The sequence below is a fragment of the Ixodes scapularis genome, unplaced genomic scaffold (genome assembly GCF_016920785.2).
Source record: "Ixodes scapularis isolate PalLabHiFi unplaced genomic scaffold, ASM1692078v2 PGA_scaffold0__279_contigs__length_252992795, whole genome shotgun sequence".
Lineage (NCBI taxonomy): Eukaryota > Metazoa > Arthropoda > Arachnida > Ixodida > Ixodidae > Ixodes > Ixodes scapularis.
The window spans coordinates 141,483,476-141,504,145 of NW_024609835.1; the positions used below are offsets into that span (position 1 = coordinate 141,483,476).

Genomic DNA, 20,670 nt, shown 5'->3' on the forward strand with positions numbered 1-20,670 from the left:
ACTGGGGTACAAATATTTCTAGTGTATACCGCTTTCTTGCAGTTGTGGCAAAAATAACTCAGTTTTGACCCCTAGACGCAGGTCAAAATTGAGCAGCCATCTTGGGCAGCTACGTGATCACACTAAAGACGCAAACAAGGGCCTGCTCTATGACAGGCAAAGCAAAGAAAGCACTCACTCCTCTAACTACGCTGAAACTATGCAAATGTCTGCAATACGTAATTTGAACAAGATGGGTCTGCAGGGCTTAGAGCAGTGAGGATGTCAAGAGACTGATCTGATTCTAAGGAGTTGTTGCATCAAACCCAAAGACGGCGCTATGCTTAGAGCTCATTAATTCCAAATATTGAGTCAAATAGCACATTTAGAAATTTCTCTCGAATCGTGTACAGTAAACCCCCGTTAACTCGAACACGGATGTCTCGAAAGATCGGTTAAGTTGAAACTTCTGTGCGTTGCGAAATGAATCCCCATTGGCACCATGTATTTTGACATCGCTTATCTCGAAAAGTTTCCGGGACGGGCATCGGATATCTTAAAACTTCGCCTGCAAAAATAATAAAAAAAAAAAAAAATATTCCTGAAAGGACACTGAGGCCCGAAGGAGAACGAAGCGACCGCGACCTAAAAATAACGCTAACAAAGAGAGAGAGAGACAGAGAGAGGGGGGGTCTTCGGAGAAAAATAAACAAAAGAAGGAAGCGCCGAGAAAAATAAAACAAGGAAGCGCCCGAGAAAAATAAACAAAAGAAGGAAGCGCCGCGAACGCGTTTCGGGCGCACAGAACGCGACGAGCGTTCAAGGACGTTTGTTTTCTTGCTTTTTGCTTTCTCCCCATCTCCCGGGCAGAGGTCGGCATTTTAGGTCGCCCTCACTCACCCTCACCCTCACAACCACACTCACCTAAGCCCCTCACTCACCCTCACCCTCACAGCTACACTCACCCTCAGCCCCTCACTCATCCTCACCCTCACAATCACACTCACCTTCAGCCCTTCACTCACCCTCACTGAACCTCACGCACTCACCGCCCTCACGGCCCTCACGCACTCACCGCCCTCACGGCCCTCACGCCCCTCACTCACTCATGGCCCTCACGCCACTCACCGCCCTCACCGCCCTCACCGCCCTCACCGCCCTCACCGCCCTCACGGCCCTCACCGCACTCACCGCCCTCACGCACTCATGGCCCTCACCGCCCTCACGGCCCTCACGGCCCTCACGCCACTCACCGCCCTCACCGCCCTCACGGCCCTCACCGCCCTCACGGCCCTCACGGCCCTCACGCCACTCACCGCCCTCACGCCCCTCACGCACTCATGGCCCTCACGCCACTCAGGCCAGCTTCAGATGGGGCAATTTCGCCCATAAACTTTACGTTGCAACACCTGCAACACGGGCCGCCCGCGATCACACGCAGCAACCAATTGTTGCAATTTGCCATCGTCATCATAAAAATTTATTTTTCTTGCACTATTTAGACACAATTACGCGTTATAAACGTGTTTTTATGCATTTAAATCTCGTTAAGAATACTGATGCACCTTTCTGAAACAGTTTATTTCCGAGAAAAAAAAAAACGATCGATTTCAAACCAGAACCAAGTCTTTCAGTGTCATCATCACCGGCACGAGGTATCACTTGAAAATTTTGCGTCCCTGATTGGATGCAGCCGCTTCAAACGTATTCGAATTGCTCCGAGTTGCTTGCTTATTTCGAGCCAGACCCGATCTCAGCAATTCGTGTCGATCTAGGGAAAGCTAGAGAACATCCCGCCATTAACACCAAAATTGCTGAGAAAGATGCTCCATCTGAAGGGCGCCTCACGCACTCACTGCCCTCACGCACTCATGGCCCTCACACCACCTCATGCACTCACCGCCCTCACGGCCCTCACGCCTCTCATGTCACTGCCCTCACGCTCTCATGGCCCTCACACCCCTCACGCACTTACCGCCCTCACACCACTCACGCACTCATGGCCCTCATACCCCTTACCGCCCTCACCGCCCTCATGGCCCTCACCGCCCTCACCGCCCTCACCACCCTCACAGCCCTCACTGCTCACTGCCCTCACAGCCCTCACCGCCCTCACCGCCCTCACTCACCCTCACTCACCCTCACACTCATGAATTTTCCTGATTCAGAAACTCACTCACCCTCACCTCACCTGTGAAGATGAGGGTGAGTGAGGGCCCTCATGAGTGAGGTTTGCCGAGGTATGCTCCCGGGACTTTTCTTTCTCCCTTTTTCTCTACGCTTGTGCTGGCTTGTGGCGTTCTATTGGCTCTCCCGATCTCGTGGTCGCCGTAGTCACCACGCCGCCAAGCCGTTGTCGCGTCGCCTTCGTTCAACCCCGTCCACATGGATGACGGCGGCGCTCTTTGAGGAATATGTGCGTGCGCTGGACCGCTGGACGCTTGTTTCTAATTCATTTTTTTCTCGTTTTAGTAAGTGATTTCTTGCTTAAAACGAAGCTGTGATTGGTACGATTTTCGGAAGCGCTAGATTTTCGAAATCCGCGGTTGGTACTTCGGAAATCTCGGTACTCCGCTTATCTCGAAACTTCGCTTATCTCGAAATTTTTCCCGGTTTTTATGACTTCGAGTTAACGGGGGTTTACTTAATGTGAACGAAGTGCATATTTTACACATTTAGGGCATTTATTCATCTTCGGCAGCGTTGTATTTCACACGGCCTTGACAGGACCCTGTAGAGTTTCACACCTGCTAAGCTTTTGCGGTTGCAACAGTCCTGTACACAACAGTGCCTACAGCTTTGACGTTTGCTCTTTTGTGACAGCTAAGTAATGTTAAGTATAAAAGACCAAAAACTCACTAAACAACACCTTGAAAGTGATGCGTGAACAGCCCCACAAGCAAGCAGGCTAGCGAAAAGGCCTTCCCAGTGTTGCGAGTATTTTTAGCTAGATCACATCAAACTTGATTGCCCTGACGCTTTTGCTGTTAGAATGAAGTTACTTGAGAAAAAAGATTCATAGAGGTATAAAATTGCTGATAAGAGCATCGTAGGAAAGCAAAGGAACATAGAATTTAGGTTGTGTGCATATATAGTCCTTCTCATAAAATTGTTTTTCAGGAGTCTGTGAGAGTTGAACAGAAAAAGCAAAAGAAGAAATCGCCACTCCCAAAGAAGACCTACAATGGCTTCATAAAGGTAAGGGAACCGCAACTATTTTTTGTTTTTCTCCACTTGGTGTATGTCTCACCTCTACTGGTTAGGTTAGGTGTCATAGACTATGACTTATAGGTCGTCTGCCTTACTGGGTGAGCCTAGCTAACAGAGAAGATATTTTGAAAATATGGTTATTTATATATTACATTTGAAGCCAATCTGACTCAGAAGCACTATTGCCAACTTTTCAAGTTCACTTCTAAGCCATTTCTGTTTGTAATTTATAATTGTAATGATTTCAGTAGAAACAAAATGTGAAATCATGATTTTTTTTAATATACTTGTTGCAGCTCTAAAAATGTGTGAAAACTGCATAAAAGTGTTGGCAAGGAATTTATGCAAACGCTTTTATTTTCCCAACTAGCGTATGGAGCAATATGACATACCGATATGTAGCCAATTAGTTGTTCTTTCAAAAGGAACGGAAGTTGATAAAATGTAGAGAAAAAGATTTTCAAATTTTATTTCTTGAAAATACAGTGTACGTGCGGAAGGCATATATATAAACGCCACAACTTCTACAGCTATGTCAAATGAAACGACAGAAAAGAAAAATTTGAATATAGAAAATGTGCCCCCACCCTCTGCTGTTAGTTGTGAAAGTTAGTGCACTCTAACTGACGTCTATTTTCAGTTTGTCAGAGTTAGCCTTTGTAACACGTGTGCTTTTCAACGAAGGATTGCTTATATTGGTGAAACACAGATAGTACACTTCACATCCCCAGCATAATGCTTTCCTTGTGCTCCACCTTGGTTTTGCCATAGCCACAATTGCAGTTTCCTCATATTCAGAATTTTTGTGTGCCTTTTTGGGAACATACCTAAAATGTGCATGCCATCTCAGGACAGCCTTGGAAATTATAGTGATGCTTATTGACAACCATCTGTTAAGCAACGCCTATAATCATTTGAAGTCTCCTCAGAGCTCTTCTGGTTCAAAAATAATGCCACAATACAGTTGAATTACGTAAATAGCGCCATCTTTGTTACGAAGACTGATGCAAGCAGTTAGCCATGCTAGACAAGTGCAACCACCGTTCCCCACGACTATTTTTGATAGCCCACCAGCTTGTGATAAAGCTTAATCCTACGTTGAAACCAAAACTAGAGTTCTTCGGCTATCCACGAGATTGTGGAACATAATTCTCCGCTCTAAATTTAATTTCTTGACGGCGCTTGGAAACTATCGATTACCGGTGATTGATGGCCTCTAGGTGCAGTCAGTAAAGAATTAAATCTGAGGAGCACTGTACAAACAATTACATGAAATATCTGGCAACAGAAGTTCACTAGAGCATTTAGTTTAGCCACAAAGGGACGTTAATATAGGTTGAAGGTCCAGTCTTTTAAGTCTTACAAAACCGTTTTTACGTAAAATTGAGAAACCATCCTTATTTCCAGTTTTTGCTCACAAGTGGCTCAGCAGTGGACCAGATGTGCTGCATCACTTTTTGAAAGAATAACTCCAGGCACTTCAGAGGCGACTAGCTGAACAAAGACATGAACACGTCCAGTTGTTTCAAGTTTCGTCAACCTGAGATTGTTTTAGGAGGCTCGATGCTTCAGCAGTCTCCCTGTGCCACGAAATGCACCTGGCACTCCCTGCATGCCGTCACGGCACGTCTGGCTCACTACCTCGATGCCAATAAAAAGAAACAGAATGCTGCAAGTTTACTCAAGTACATTCGGTCATGCCACTTATGGACGAGAGCTCAAAACAAGGAGGGGTTTCTCAATGCTATGTTAAACAAGTAGTTTAACATTAAGAATAGTAATGCTGTAACCCGCTTTAACGGCGCTTTTCAGTCACATTAAACGTTCTTGTGAACTTGCATTACCAGATATTTTATATAATTGTATGTACTTTCCCACAGTGTAGGCAAGCTTTCTCCACAAAAAAAGAAATTAATATCAGTAGTTTGAGGCAAGCTCACCTTCTTACAATACTTACCGTGCGTGGAAAAGCGACAGTTGGAAAAAGTTGACATTTTTTACTAGAGCTGTTGGCACACCGAAAATATTTTGTTTTTAAATAACTCTATCATTTCACATAAACATTCCGGAGGGAAGTATCTACTATATGCTTTTAACACTCATAAAACAATTTAAAAAAAAAAAATTAGTTGTGATTTTTTATTTTTTTAAAGGGTGATTTCATTTGAATTCGACCAAACTTGTCGGGGGGGGTCTTTAGATTTAATCGTAAAAAATATATATGATACCCGAATCCTTGTGATGAAAGAAACTACCTTTGAAAAAAATTAGAATTGTATAGTTTGAGAGAAAAAAATTCTGAGGCGCTGCAGGGTAGAAAACGTCAAATTCCCAATTTGATTTTATCTCGACTTTAGCCGCCATTTACAAAATATCGAATTCTTGCAGAATTATTATATTTATTACGCAATATTTACGCAGACTTGGCTATTTTTAGAGGTAAATTTCTGTCTTCTGTTATTTTAAATTAATTTTCTAAAAAATCTCAAACATGCAACGTGACGCAACTTCGGACAGCTATATAAAACGAACGGTAGGGCGCAATGACGTGAGACAGATATCTGTGCGTAGCTATCAATGTAAGCTATCGATTGACATGCATTTTCTGGTTATCGTGTTTACCGTGTTTTTTTAATTCTGCCACAAATATAGACAAAAATGAAAAATATGCAAATTTTGAAGTCAATTTTCTCAAAAAAGCCATTTTTTATTTCGTTCATACTTTTTTAATTTATTGCCCAGATTCTGCTTAATAACCGGGTATAAATATTGCTTGACCTTTTTTTGTTGTAGTTTTAGGACAACCAGTTGAATAAGTCATTTTTATCGCGTAATACCAACCTCCGGCTCCAATATGCGGGCTTCACCGCAACATTGATAATTGGCTCAGCAATATCAGATTTCACTAAAAACTACTTTACCCCGTTGAATTTTTACTAATATATTTTTAAAAGAATCAGTAACGTCATAAAGAAATGAGAGATGGCTGAATTGACGAAGTGATGTCTGCGAAGTCACAGCTTGCATTTTCGAACGTCGCCACGACAACGTTTTACTACTGAGGTTGCACGAAACTTATATATTTAAATTATTTGTTTGAACATTGTGCCGTGATAAACAACAACAAAAGTAAATTTAGTTAACATCAATGTTAACTAGCCTAAGCGAGTGGAGAGATCCAAGACGTTTCATCCGTTTCGATCATGTCGGGTTGCATTCTACAGCACTATCCAGTCCAGAAAAACAATATCCCCGTTTATGCGTTTCGGACAATCTTTATTTTATACAAACATTATCGGAAAATCGGCTCGAATTTTTTAAATTTACCGCATGGCATTCTTTCGTCTATCCTTCATTGGCCCTTAGTATTCCGAGGTACGTGAAAAAAAAATTGACTACATTTTGTCCATCCTTCGGCTTTTGGACTACTTGTTGCATACGTTTAAATTTTTTGGGCTACGCACAGCATATCGGAAGTTGCTTTTCAGCTTACAGTAATCATACTCTTTTGTTGGCAGTATGCAATAAAACATTCATAGGTAACAGTTTAACAAAATCACTCTATTTATTGAGTAATTTATTTGGGTTAACAAGGCACACCTATAGAAACACATAATTTTTCACAGAAGCGCAAATGTACAAGAAGAGGCTTTAACAACAAAACAAAACAAAGCCGTAGATCATCTGAGAGTTCCGCACGTGCACCACAGAGGTTCATGCATTAAGACGAAGATAGAACAGTTCGCTCAAGCTGCACTTCGCCCCTTTCGCGTCGCCACACGTGCGAAGCGCGGATGCCTTTCCGAGTCGGTACGCAACTCCACTCTGTTTTCTTGATTCTGCGGAAGTCACTCACCTCCTTCTTGGTTAAGTTCATGAGAGTTACGTTTTTGACACGCCTTCCAACCTTGTCCACAAAATCTACTGATGTTCGGACGAGCTGCTCCTCCGGTGAACGGAGGTTGTGCACCGTTGCGTGGTGTTTGAGAAGCCCTCCAACCCCGTCACAAGAGTTTTTACCATGCCCAGAGGCAGAAAATATCCACTTCAATTGGGTATGGCCCACTCGTTCGAACTCATGCAGCTGAAATCTATTTTTAAAATGAGCAGGTGCCCCGTCGGATATGTACGTTAGTGAAGCATAAACTGGGATGTGCTCCTCCAGCCAGTCTTCTATAAGTCTCAGAGCCAGCAGCGCATGGGAAGTGTCATGACATAAGTCCTGTCAGACAACGCCGAAGCATTTTGAGCCTTGCGACGTGGATGCCACACACGTGAAAACAGAGAGCTGACGCTTGTGCCAGTGGTACTCCTGTATCTCGTGTGGCAAAATTACCGTCCAGTTCTCCGCAAAATCGAAGTGCATGACGATGTGTCTTGAGGTCACACTAGACTTCTCAATCCGTATGGCTTCCCGTTGTGTCCTACGAATAAAATCGTGCGTGGAAAACCTTGTGGCCCATTTCTGTAGCTCTTTCAAAAAGGCGCTGGAGTCGGCAGTCTTGCTTATCAAATTACCATTCTCCCATGTGAAAAATGTAATTTCCTCTTCAGGCACCATTTCCAATGATTCTAAGGAGAGTCTGTCAGTCGAGGGGCAGTCTTTGCATTCGCCTCTGAAACATTCGGACGAGGGTTCAGGGCAGAGGCACAAAGCGAGAATCTCCTCTTTTGTTATTTTTTCTTCTCGCATGCTGTTCAGGGTGGAAAAGCACAAATCGAAATTCGTACAGCACACACATGCACAGACAGTCTGTTCAGGGTTTAGCTTGACCCACTTTGGCCGCAGCGAGTAAAATTTAGTCAGACCTAATTTTGAGTCCGGGTTTGCTTCCTTAAACAGCCTGTACGTCTCTCGGACAGACCTTGTCATATACCGCTTCACGACCACATGTTCTTCGCCATCCTTCAGAAGCTTAACAGCATCTTTTTTGTTTGGGCTCTGCCGAGAACAGTCGAGATCGTCGTCGGTGTAATATTGCGTGGCTGCCCGTATGGTGTCCTCGCTTATGCTTCCACCGTGATAAGGCTCCGGACGCTCCCATACGCCGAACCATTCACGAAGCTGCTTTGATTTCTTCAGAAGGTACTTCGATGCCTCAGGAATTAGCCGTTCTACCTCCCTAGTGGCTACGCCCTTGGGCACAAGCGTGAGGAGCTGACATCTCTCCTGGTAAGATGCCGCCTTCACAAAGGCCTCTCTGATGTTTGCCCACCACCCGTCGCAGCCGAGGCATGGTTGATCACTGCGAGAACTTGACCCACTTGGCTCCAAGCTATATGCAGTCGCCAACTTTTTTCGTACCTGTCGGCTGTGTGATCCTTCAATCTCCCGCTGTTTTCTTTCAGCATATGCCTGACGGCTTTTCGGGTTTACTGTAGAAGGCATGCGCAAAGGAGTTGTTTCAAGCCCAGCAGCAGAAATCTCTTCGTTAAGACCTTCCACTACTTCGTGCTCTTCGATGCAGCTTGCTGGAGAGCTCGAGCTTGGATCACTGACAGATGATGAAAGCTTCTCACCGGTGTACTGGAAGCAGTTCTGGCAGAGCACGTCATCCAACGCAAGAGCCGCGGCTTTCGATGGAGGCAGGATCATCTTCAAGGCGTCTACGTTGAGATCGGTGACATAACGAAAACGTCGGTTGCGGTATACCCTTCGCTTATGTCTCTCGAAGTAGTCCGCGCAACTCTTTCTTTTAAAGCTGAAAACTGCAGCCATGACTGAGTTCAAAATGACGCGTTCATTCCTCGGGAGGTTCCGGCTTTCTGCTTTCGACGCAGTTCCGCAGTTCTCTTATACAAATTCATTGCTGCAAGCCCTCTTCTTATATTTTTTTTATTCTCTTATACTAGATGAGTTTGTCAAATATAGACACTGATTAGCGAATCAACCTAAGGACGCCAGAAATGTCATGGTGCGTGTTATTCGCTTACAAGTAAAAATAAATAATGGATAAGAGAAACAGACAGACCATAGCACCAGGGGCTCAAAGAGGACTACAAACATTAGTTCCGGAGAAAAGCGCTGCAACGAAGACACAAAATGATAAGCCAACCAAACCTTCCTTTTTGTTCTGATGCTCTTGCCGACACTGTGGCCATGTTTGTACTGGTGATAACTTGGCACCCTTGAAACAAATAAGTATCCGCAAAAGCTGTATGTATACAGTTACGACTCCATCGACCGGCGTGATAATGTCTAGTGTTTACTGCATTTGTTTTCTCCTTTTGACAAACTTGACCCAGCCGAGCTACAGAAACTTCGGGCACCAAAGAGTCTCAAGCTTCCGCCCATAAATTTATTGGGAGAAGGACAAGGACTGCTTCACACAGTTCCACTTCGCTGTGATGCATTGCGACAGCCTGTGACGACGCCGCGAGTTCCACTCTAACAAGATTAGTATAACCCTCTTGCAACGGCGCACGCCGAGGTCAACTAAGAGTCGCATGGTAATCTTCATGATAAGAATCGCAGCCTTTTGCTGGCGCTCGCGAAGAGGTTACTGAACCTATACTTCACCTAACAACTGGACCAGTTGCAACTGATGTAACGAACATGGCTCTTTCTTTTGATGTAAAAACAAACATAAAGAAAAGCGCCAGAAAACGTGCATACCCAGCTGGTAAGCAACACACGGGAAATCAATTAAAAAAGGTTGAAAGAGAAAAAAAAATTTGCCTACGCCACTTGCCTTCTGTCATTTTTTTGTGACATTTCTTTTTTTGTAAAAAGTATATTACTAGGAATGCAACGAGGTAAAGTGGTTGTCAGTGAAATCTGATATTGCTGAGCCAATTATCAATGTTGCGGTGAAGCCCGCATACCGGAGCCGGAGGTTGGTATTACGCGATAAAAATGACTTATTCAACTGGTTGTCCTAAAACTACAACAAAAAAAGGTCAAGCAATATTTATACCCGGTTATTAAGCAGAATCTGGGCAATAAATTAAAAAAGTATGAACGAAATAAAAAATGGCTTTTTTGAGAAAATTGACTTCAAAATTTGCATATTTTTCATTTTTGTCTATATTTGTGGCAGAATAAAAACAACACGGTAAACACAATAACCAGAAAATACATGTCAATCGATAGCTTACATTGATAGCTACGCACAGATATCTGTCTCACGTCATTGCACCGTACCGTTCGTTTTATATAGCTGTCCGAAGTTGCGTCACACATGCTCTAGGTTGCATGTTTGAGATTTTTTAGAAAATTAATTTAAAATAACAGAAGACAGAAATTTACCTCTAAAAATAGCCAAGTCTGCGTAAATATTGCGTAACAAATATAATAATTCTGCAAGAATTCGATATTTTGTAAATGGCGGCTAAAGTCGAGATAAAATCAAATTGGGAATTTGACGTTTTCTACCCTGCAGTGCCTCAGAATTTTTTTCTCTCAAACTATACAATTCTAATTTTTTTCAAAGGCAGTTTCTTTCATCACAAGGATTCGGGTATGATATATATTTTTTACGATTAAATCTAAAGACCCCCCCCGACAAGTTTGGTCGAATTCAAATGAAATCACCCTAAAGTAATAAATTAAACATCTAGGAAAACCCTCATATATTAAACATAACGTTTCATATACGCATCAGCATTACTCTATTTAATTGTGTGTTAAATTGAAGTCAACAAATACTGCGATAAGGTGCCAAGAATAAATGAATTAATAGGCATGCAATGACTATGACCAAGCTTCGCATCCCATAAAAGACCCTGAAGCATTTCGTCTTTTCAAATGTACAAATTTATATGTCCAAACCATATATTATGTCTGATTTTTATTTGTAGTTTTAGACCATACTAAAAAAAATTCCTCATATAAAAATATATATATTTAAAAATGACCCTTCAAAAAGATTGATATTGAACTTTGTGTTTTTACAGTTTCCTCTTGTATTCAATGGTGTTTTTCGCTAAGATAACTTTATTTCACTGTAACAATATTTATTTGTTGAATAGTAGGTATTTCTTTAAGCTTTCATTTTATATATAATTAAATCATAAAATTTAACATAACAAAATATATCATCATCCAAACCAGGTACATTATCGTCAAAGGGGCCAGGTTCTGGATTTTTTTTTACAAAAGTAAATAAAAATAACAATTTTATGAACAGTTGGCACTTCTAGTATAGTCTTGAAAGCCACGTAAAAAGTTACTTTATTGTGCAGAAGGTACCACAGCCTTGTGAAGCTCCCAAATATGCTACCTGTGACGAACTCCCAAATCTTAAAATCATCCTTTAGTCCTTTAGAAGTAAAAAGCTCAAGAACTAAAAATATGATGCCAAAACGATTTTCAGTTTTGTCCTAGTGAAGAATTCACCCAGCATATATATTTTTTCAAAATATTTCGAGACATGAGCTGTTTTTCCTGCACAATTTGTATTGAAATTGCCCTTGTACATATCAAAACAGTATTGCCCTTGATGGTTTGGGTCTTCTGTGGCGATCATAGGTTCAAGAGTGAAACGTTTCGGTACCTGGCAGGTCCTTCGTCAGTCCAGCTAAAAACCTCAATATAAGTTTGTTTGCTTTCACCGGTATAAAAAGTCACGTGAAGAAGTCTTAAAGAAATGCGCTTCTAAGGAAGTGTAGTAACCGGACTTAAAAGAAAGACGATTACGAGACACATGAACACTACAGCTACAGCGTACCAAAATATAGGGTTGTGTTTGGACTGGCATTGGGGGGGGGGGGGGCTTGGCAATGCCGCCGCTTGTGCGCATGCACGGAGCCACCAGCGGTGGACACGGTTATTTTTAGAGAGCTTTTCTTCCAATGACTGCCGGGCCAAGTGTGGATGATTTTCAGCGCGTCAACATCCGGCTCAGTCTCCACACTTGCAAGCAAGGCAGATCAAATCATGGACGTAAGCCACCTTAAAATCTCTACTTTCTGCCAGGGATCTCCATCCCCTTGCACTGCTTCCACCAATGTTGGAGCCCGGCTTGACTACTATCACCTCATGGATGCCAAGGTAGATGAACTAAGTCGCAAACTCCGTGACCTGTAAGCCCAACCCTCCTGGTCTCCGGTTGAAAGAGTGAACGCTGCACGACCCCTCAGGAACTCCAGAAACAAGTCCACCAAGCCACAGGAGCACCCACTGAAAGCTGCCAGCATTGATAGAGCAACGACGGACAGTTTCTTTTATTGTCACCGAGCGCGAAACAAAAGCTTGCTTTCTGGTAAACACCGGTACTGAAGGAGGCGTTCCTTTTACATCAGACGACTGCCGACATCGTCAGGAGTCTCCAGCACTTCACGCAATCAATAGAACTGTAATCAAGGCATATGGGAAAAAGTTGCTGACACTGGACATTGGTCTTTGCCAGACATTCTGATTAATTTTTATAATCGTGGACGTATGGCAAGCTATCATCGGAGCCAACTTTTTGCGGAGGTTTGCGTTAACCGTGGATTTAAGAAGGAACATGCTCCTCGACATTGGGACGCAACTTAACATCCAAGTCATTGTGTCCAAGATGACCGCTCTCAGCCCGCCTTTCCCATTAGCAGGAGTGGACACTCCATGTCGGAGCATTGCTGATGATTTTCTCCCATTTTTTCGACCACCTGCTCCTGATCAATGTGTCGAGTATGCCATCACTCATCACGTTGAGAAGAAGGGCACTCCGGTCTTCGCAAGACCACGATGCCTGGCACCCAATCATCTCCAGACAGTCAAAAATGAGTTCGAGCACATGCTTGAACTCAGTTACCTCCGGTTATCTTTGCATTCCTGGTCATCAGCGCTTCACATGGCTCCAAAGAAAACCGGAGTCTGGTACCGTTGCGGGTATTATTGGGCATTAAACAAATGCGCAGTACCAGACCTTTACCCCATTCCCCATATCCAGTACTTTGGCGGCTATCTACGGGTGACAAGATCTTCAGCAAATTGGATTTGGTGAAAGCCTACCACCAAATAACCTTTGAGCAAGCTGACATTCCCAAGACTGCCGTCATCATGTCGTTTGGGCTGATTGAGTTCTTGAAAATGCCCTTTGGACTTCGCAATAGTGCTCAGAGCTTTCAATGCTTTGTGGACCAAGTGCTCCGATGTTTGTCATTCACCTACACCTACATCGATGGCATTCTTGTGCTCAGCAACATGCTCGAAGACCACACCGACCATCTGCGACAACTCTTCTCGAGACTGTAAGAATACAGACTCGTCGTCAACCTAGCAAAGTGGGAGTTTGGTGTCAACGAGCTCTATTTTCAAGTTGTTGGCAGACAAAGGATCCAACCTCTACCCGAAAAAGTCAGCGTGATCAGAAGCTTCCCGCAACCAAACTTTGTGAATTTCTCGGACTCGTAAACTTTCACCGCTGATTTATACCACAATGCACCCGTGTCTGCAAGCCCCTGTACGACCTACTTCAAGGAACTAAATCTAAAATTGCACACATACAGCAGATGGTAGCGGCCAACCGTGCCCTCGAAACAGTGAAGCACGCCATTGCTAACGTTGCCCACCTTGGACACACCAAAAGAGATGCACGTACAGTGTAGACTGCATGTAATGTATGTCACAAGAGTCGCGAAAATCCGCACTATAAGCGGTACTGCACTATAGCCAAAACATCAATTTTTCAGGTCAAAATACATGCCATGAAACAATTTACCTTTGTAAAACAATTTATTTTATGTTAGATGAAAAATAAAGCTCGGTCTGAGGAAGGTTCTTATTTCACTAGACTAAAACACTTCTCTCTCAAGCATGTCACACATTTTGAAAGAAATTAGGGGTTTTTGCCTGGCGCTGCCTTTTAAAGGCGTTGCGGGCGACCTGGTTTGCGATATCGCTAAGGCATTTGAACACCTCAGTGTGTCTTTTCTTGAAACTTCCAGCGTGCTCTCTTCGTCGTCATCCGACTCATCTTCGGGTGGACTCGCCCCAGAACCTCGCACCACTGGAACAATAGCTTCATCGGTGGTTGCTTCCTCACCAATAACAGAGTCATTGCCATCCTCATCTACATTGTAGTTTTGAAACGTGTAGTTTGCAGGAACAAAGTGGTTTTCCGCAAGGTCGGACCACACGTCGTCCGCGCCGATCGCATCGTCAATCCCATCACTGCACCGATCGGCGTCCTCCGAATTCCCGCCATCACACACAAATCCTGCATTGCAAAAACACGTCTGGATGGTTGTGGCGTTTACTTGCCGCCACGACGAGGTGATCATGTCAATGGCGCCCCTCAAGTCCACCTTAATGGGTTCCTCTCGTAGCAATTTCAAAGCAACTCTTTTGCACATGCGCTTCTTGTAGCGATGACGCCCTGATTGAGAGGCTGGCTTTTGGCAGTGGTGTTTGCTGGCAGGAACTTCAAAGTGGCTATGCTTAATTGCGGCTGCACATTGTGAACGCTGCAGTTGTCCAAAATAAGAACGACGCGCCGTTTTTCCACAATCGTGGCCTCATCGAAACTCTTCAGCCAACTAGCAAAGAACTGTTGTGTCATCCAGGCTTTTCCATTTGCTGAGTACACCACAGGCAGGTATTCTCGCTTTTTGAAGCAACGGGGCCGTTTTGATTTCCTGATAATAAACAAGCGCCGCTTGTCGGAGCCGTGCTTGTTTGCACAAAGCAAAACTGTGACACGTTTCTTTGAGACTTTGTGGCCAGAATAAGGTTCACCTCTGATCGCAAGAGTGCTATCAGGAAGCATGTTGTAGCACAAACCAGCTTCATTGGCATTATAGATGTCTTTGTCCTTGTACGCGGAAAACATTGTCTCGAGATGAATGCGAAACCATGCCTGGATGCTGGCATCGTCGACTTCCCCACTTTCTCCCGACATAACTTTGCAGCAAATCCCGTGGCGGTCTTTAAACCGCTGGATACATCCGTTGAGGGGGCTGAAGCCTTCGTGTTCAAACAAATGTCCAGAGGACCTAGCCTTCGCTTGTAGCATCAGGCTACTCACTGGGATGTTCTTGGCTCGCGCTTCGCAAAACCGCCTAAACGAGGCTTCGTCGACATCCTCATACTTTGACGTATGAATCTTCTTTCTTGAGAGGGACGAAGAATCTTGCTGTAGCTGCTTCCGTACCTGCTCCCAGTTCTTTTAGACAGTAGAAGTCGTCGTGTCAGCAACATTGTACTTGCCTGCTACGGAAGCTTTTTTCATGCCACTTTTGACATCTTTGACGATGCTTTGCTTAGTTTCTAGAGACAGGGCTTGTCGTCCCTTGGCCATCTTGGGCTTGGGAGACAAGGACAGATCAGGATGGATGATCGATTTCCGCACGATATGCTTGACTTGGTCCACACGAGATCCAAACAGACGTGGAGCAAGCTAGTAAGCTGCAAGAAGTGAAACTAGAAACTATCCAGCTATCCAGCCTTTGTTTTTAGTGTGCGGTGTAAGAAAGGAGGTTGGTTTTGCAACACTGGAGCGACGAGGTGAAATCGAAAGGGCTAAAGGCTTGGGTGGCTCGTTGAAACTTTCAGAATCGAGCACGTGCGTGCGTCGCACCTCGCTAGATTGCTGCGTTGTAACTCGCTGCGTCTTCATTCGTTTCTTGTCCCTCTCTTTGCTTCTCCTCGCTTCTTCCACGCAACATCCTTGCCATCCTTGCCCCCGCGAGTGCCGCTTGCTCTGTTATCTGGTGTCGCACAAGGAAGCGTGGTTGCTGCACCGGTCGGTCGGCGGGCTGTTCCAGAAACTGCACTATAACCGGTATTTCCCTTCGCGTGCCTGCATTTTAAGCGGTATGTAATTATGTGGAGTTGTATGGGAGGCGAACCGATGGTTGAAAAAAAACGCATTATATCCGGTCCTGCACTACATATAAGCGGTTACGTTATAAGTGGTCTATACTGTATCTCCATCATGGTTGACGTTTCGGATGGGGCGGTGGGAGCTGTTTTGCATAAAAAGGGAGGATGACGACTGGCAACCCCTTTCTTTCTCTCGAGAAAGCTGTCCCAAGCAAAAGCTCGATACAGTACCTTTGGACGAGAGCCGCTGGCCATTTTCTTTGCCATGAAAACATTTGCATCGCTTCGTGGAAGGTCGAAACTTCTTTGTTTTGACCGACCGTAAGCCTCTTACTTTTGCACTAACTTCTACCAGCATGGTCCATGCACCTCGAGAGGTACAACACATGGCGTGAATCTCCGAGTTCGCAATTGAAGTTTGTTTCATCGGAGGCACGGAAAACGCAGTGGCCGATGCTCTCTCTCGAGGATTGGAGTGAATCAGTGTTTGTCCAAACGCCTTGTGGTTCACTACGCAGGACTTGCAGCAGCCCAGCATCTCAGAATAACCTTGAACATTCTTACCTTCAAGGCCATGCAGGTGCCAGGCTCTGATGGCACAGTGGCATGCGACATGTCAACAGGTCAACCCTGCCCATTTGTCCCAACTCAGCTACGTCGAGCAATCTTAGATTAATTCCACTGCCTGTCCCACCCCGGAATAAGAGCAGCACAACGGCTAATTGCGTCGAGGTTCATCTAGCTGCATGTCAACGCCGGCTCGCGGGCATGGGAAAGGCGAAAGGACCTGCTTGCAGTGTCAGTGATCGAAGATTCATTGCCACATTGTTACACTATTGATAGTGTTTAACCCACCGGATGTCCGCTTCGGTCACATTCATGTTGATGTCGTGAGACCACTTCCTCCAATGCTTGAATACCACTACATACTGACTGCAGTAGACCGTTTTACTCGCTGGCCCGAGATTGCACTGACAAAGGACATCACTGCACAAGCAGTGGGTCGCACACTCATCAAAATGATGGGCAGTCAATTCGGCATACCTTGGGCCGTCACCGCCGAACAAGGACGACAGTTTGAGTAGCCACTGTTTCGCAACTTGTCCCATTTTTTCGGCGTTCAGCGAATCCGCAAAACATCCTACCATCCAATTTCTGACAATATGGTTGAGAGATTTCATCGCCAGTTGAAAGCATCATTCAAGGCACAGTGAAACAGCCTAGCCTGGACGGAGGGCCCACCCTTAGTTAGGCTGAGTGTCCTAACAGCACCGAAGTTAGATATCAACTGCGGTGCTGCAGAACTGGTGTACGGTGCGCCCCTCCGTCTGCCGGAAGAATTTATCTAACAACTAACTAGAGAGTGCCAAAGACTACGTTCAGCGACTGCGTATCCTGATGCAGAACCTCCAATCTTTCCTGCTTAAGAATACCCTCAACATGATGCACCTCAATCCCTGCCGTCATTCAGTGTTGTACACACATATTTCTCAGACACAACAGTGTCAGAAAGAGCCCCCTGCGTGGGAGTAACAAAAATAGGACACTCCTGTTCAATGTAAACAAAAAAGTTGAATAGTTAGACTGGGCTAGACCTGCCCACCTCGACCCCAATGTTTGTTCATCTGGTGTAACACCACTTCAAAAGCCTTGTCACATCAAATTCCAGCCGAGCAACTCTCGGAGCACGAGAGACGCTTCACGACTTCGGCCACCCCAATCACCAAGACGCTGAATGAACTGGAGGGTCTACAGGATTATGCCAGCTTATAAAAGAAGAAGGCATAGTGCCAACGACCTTCATAAATAAATGAGCAACAGCAGTACTACAAGTGCTTTTACGCCATTTACACAGGTACCATTTTAACTGCGTAGGGTTGCCATGTACACAATACGACATGAGAGCTCATCAGAAATGAAGCCAGCATACTTGGCGAAATCAGTGGCTTGTATGCTGCCCAACCATGTGTCGATGTCTGAACTTGTGTGTCAGCATCTAAATCGGCATCAATTTGAACATTTTCAACTACCGTAATATTCCAAGAGATGCCCCACTTCTGAAATATAACCCATCCCTATTTTTGGCAGGATTTGCCATTTTTTTTTAATAACACCGAAGGATAGCCCATTTCTAGTACAGTCAAGCCCACTTATAACGGCCCCACCTAAAACGAACACTCTGTTATTACAAACAATTTCTTATCCCTGAACATACTTTGCAAAAAATCCTACAAAAGACTGTCCACTTTTAACAACAGACCTACGGGTACGAGCCATTGGCCTTTTGTGGTGACCAAACTCTCCTCAAGAGTTAAATAAATTAATATCAATTCTGCGCGCTATTCTCGGATAAAACGAACAAAATGAAGCACGGGCTGCCGCAAAAATACGGCAGGGAGGAAAAGAAGCAAAACACGGAAGGTCCGCAGGCAGCGCTGGTGTATTATCTTGGAAATGGGGGGGGTAGAGGGAAGAAGAAAGGAAGGGGGAAGCAAAGCACCCAAGGCCATCGGTTTGTGCATGCTCTGGACTCATTTCAAGCTTATTGGCCCATTTTCTCGAAGGGAAAAGAAGCATTGTGGCCACGTGCAAAGTCTATGTGGTTTGGTGATATTTTTTTTCCTGCGCTTTGTTATTTCCGGCTGCTACGGCTTCACGGTCTTTCATATTTCGTTCGTCAGAAGCTTATTGTCTCTTCTCGTTTGGTCTCGGCTCGACTTGCATGCAGTCTTTTTCGGTCACTCCCCAAGTTTTCGGTGATGTCGGACATGACTTCGACTTCGAAGAAATGGAAAGTGATTGACATGGGCACGAAGTGTGCAGTCCATCAGGAGCTGAGTGCCGGGGTGCAAAAAATATGGTTTATCAAAGTCCACCATTTCAACCATTGCCAAGGACAAGGAGAAGATAATTCCAGCAATGAGCATGAACGGTGACTGCAGTGCTCGAAAACATTTGCAGCACACCGCGTACAAGGACGTCAAAGACGCTCTCTTCAATGGTTTCTCGACGCAAGAACGATGAACGTCCCCATCAGTGGACCACTGCTGCTCAGGAAAGCCAGGGTCTTCGCGCTTCCCCTGAATTTTCCCGAGTTCAGCCCTGGAAACGAGGGGGCTTCATCGTTTTAAGGACCAGCACGGAATCGTTTACAAGTCCATCGTCGGGGAAGCGGCATCCGTGGGCGTGGAGAGAGCGGAGCGATGGCTTACCGACAACCTCGACGAGATCTACAGCTACAGTGAGCAAGACGTGTACAACGCAGACAAGACTGCTTTGTTTTACCAGATGAGGCCTGTGCGTACGCATGTGCTGAAGGGCGAGAAATGCGTCGGTATCAAGCACAGCAAGGTGCAGATAACTGTGCTGCAATGTGGACGGCAGTGACAGGCACTTGCCGTTCGTTATTGGAACGGTGAAGAAACCACTCTGTTCCACCAGGCCCCTGCCCGTACAGTACTGAGACAGTGCCAAGGCGTGGATGACTCGAGAACTCCTTGCGGAATGGCTCACAGAGCTTAACGAGTCTATGGTCCAGCAAAAGAGGAGGATTCTCTTGACCTTGGATACTTGCTTGGCGCATCACGTGAACCCGCAGTTGAATGCTGTCACTTTGATGCTTCTCCCTCCAAACACCACTGCCAAGCTCCAGCTGCTCTACATAGGGATCATCAGGAATTGCAAAGTCTGCTACCGCCGCCCCATCATCGAAAGACTGTTCATCGTAATCGCCCAATTGATTTCACAAGGGCCTCCGCTGACGATCTCCCTCATGAACGCGGTGGATATGCTGAAAGCCTCGTGGATGGAGATAAGAGCTGGGAGCATCAACAACTGCTATCAAAAAGCTGAAATTTTCTCCCATGGAAGCAAGCCAAGACGATACGTGAAACATCAACTTGTCCCTGTGGACCCAAGCCGTTGCTGCCAGCCTGACGGAAGATGGGCAGACTTTGAACGACTTCATTAACACGGACAAAGATGTGGTCGTCTTGATGAGCTCCACCGACGAACCTATCATGCGGGAGGTGTGGCCGACCATTCAGGACATCGCAGCGTCCGACGACGAGGGTGACGACAAAGACGACGGCTGCGATGGGGTTGCTCTCTCACCTCTGGTATCGACAATGACGGCTTTGGGGCACAGAGCTTCGTTGAAGCAGCTGGTCTATGCACGGGGACTGAGCATTGTCCACATTGATCAGCTGAGAAACCTGGAGAGCGCTATGTCATCTGTGTCTCCTTTAACGAGAATCCAATTAGCATTTAATAAGACCCATCTTGACATTTTTCTTTGTTCAAACCAGTTTATGTCTCATGTGTGAAAGTGGATATCCCTGAATTACCTATTGTAAGGCGGGTTCTGTATAGTCTTTCAGTTTCTGTTATCTGTTTACATTTTCATTGTGACAAGTATTTTAATGTTTGATATAGTGCTGTGTTTTAATTTTCTTTGTGTGCACCACATCATAAACTGTAAAGTTGTTTGTGGGCACGTAAAATAAAGATTTATTTATTTATTTATTTATCATTGGGTCTGCACTATTAAAACAGACCAAGGTTACAAACTTCCTCGAATAAATGCCGCGCGCGTCGATCGCGGGTGTTGGCTTTGGATCTGTGCCGTGCTTACTTGTTTATCGTGAATTTTGAAGGTAAGTCCAATTATAGCGAACTTCTGTTATAGCGAATGCGTTTCGTGTCGTGGAAGGGTTTGTTTTAATTGGGCTCGA

General features: G+C 44.9%; 1 protein-coding gene across 1 annotated transcript in view; it reads left to right on the forward strand.

The window, feature by feature from the left end:
• LOC115311429 (G patch domain-containing protein 4) overlaps positions 1 to 20,670 on the forward strand; it is a 71,652-nt gene that overhangs the window by 14,956 nt on the left and 36,026 nt on the right. The window contains 1 exon segment of the mRNA XM_029970097.4: positions 3,100 to 3,177. Coding sequence (XP_029825957.3) covers positions 3,100 to 3,177 — 78 coding nt within the window.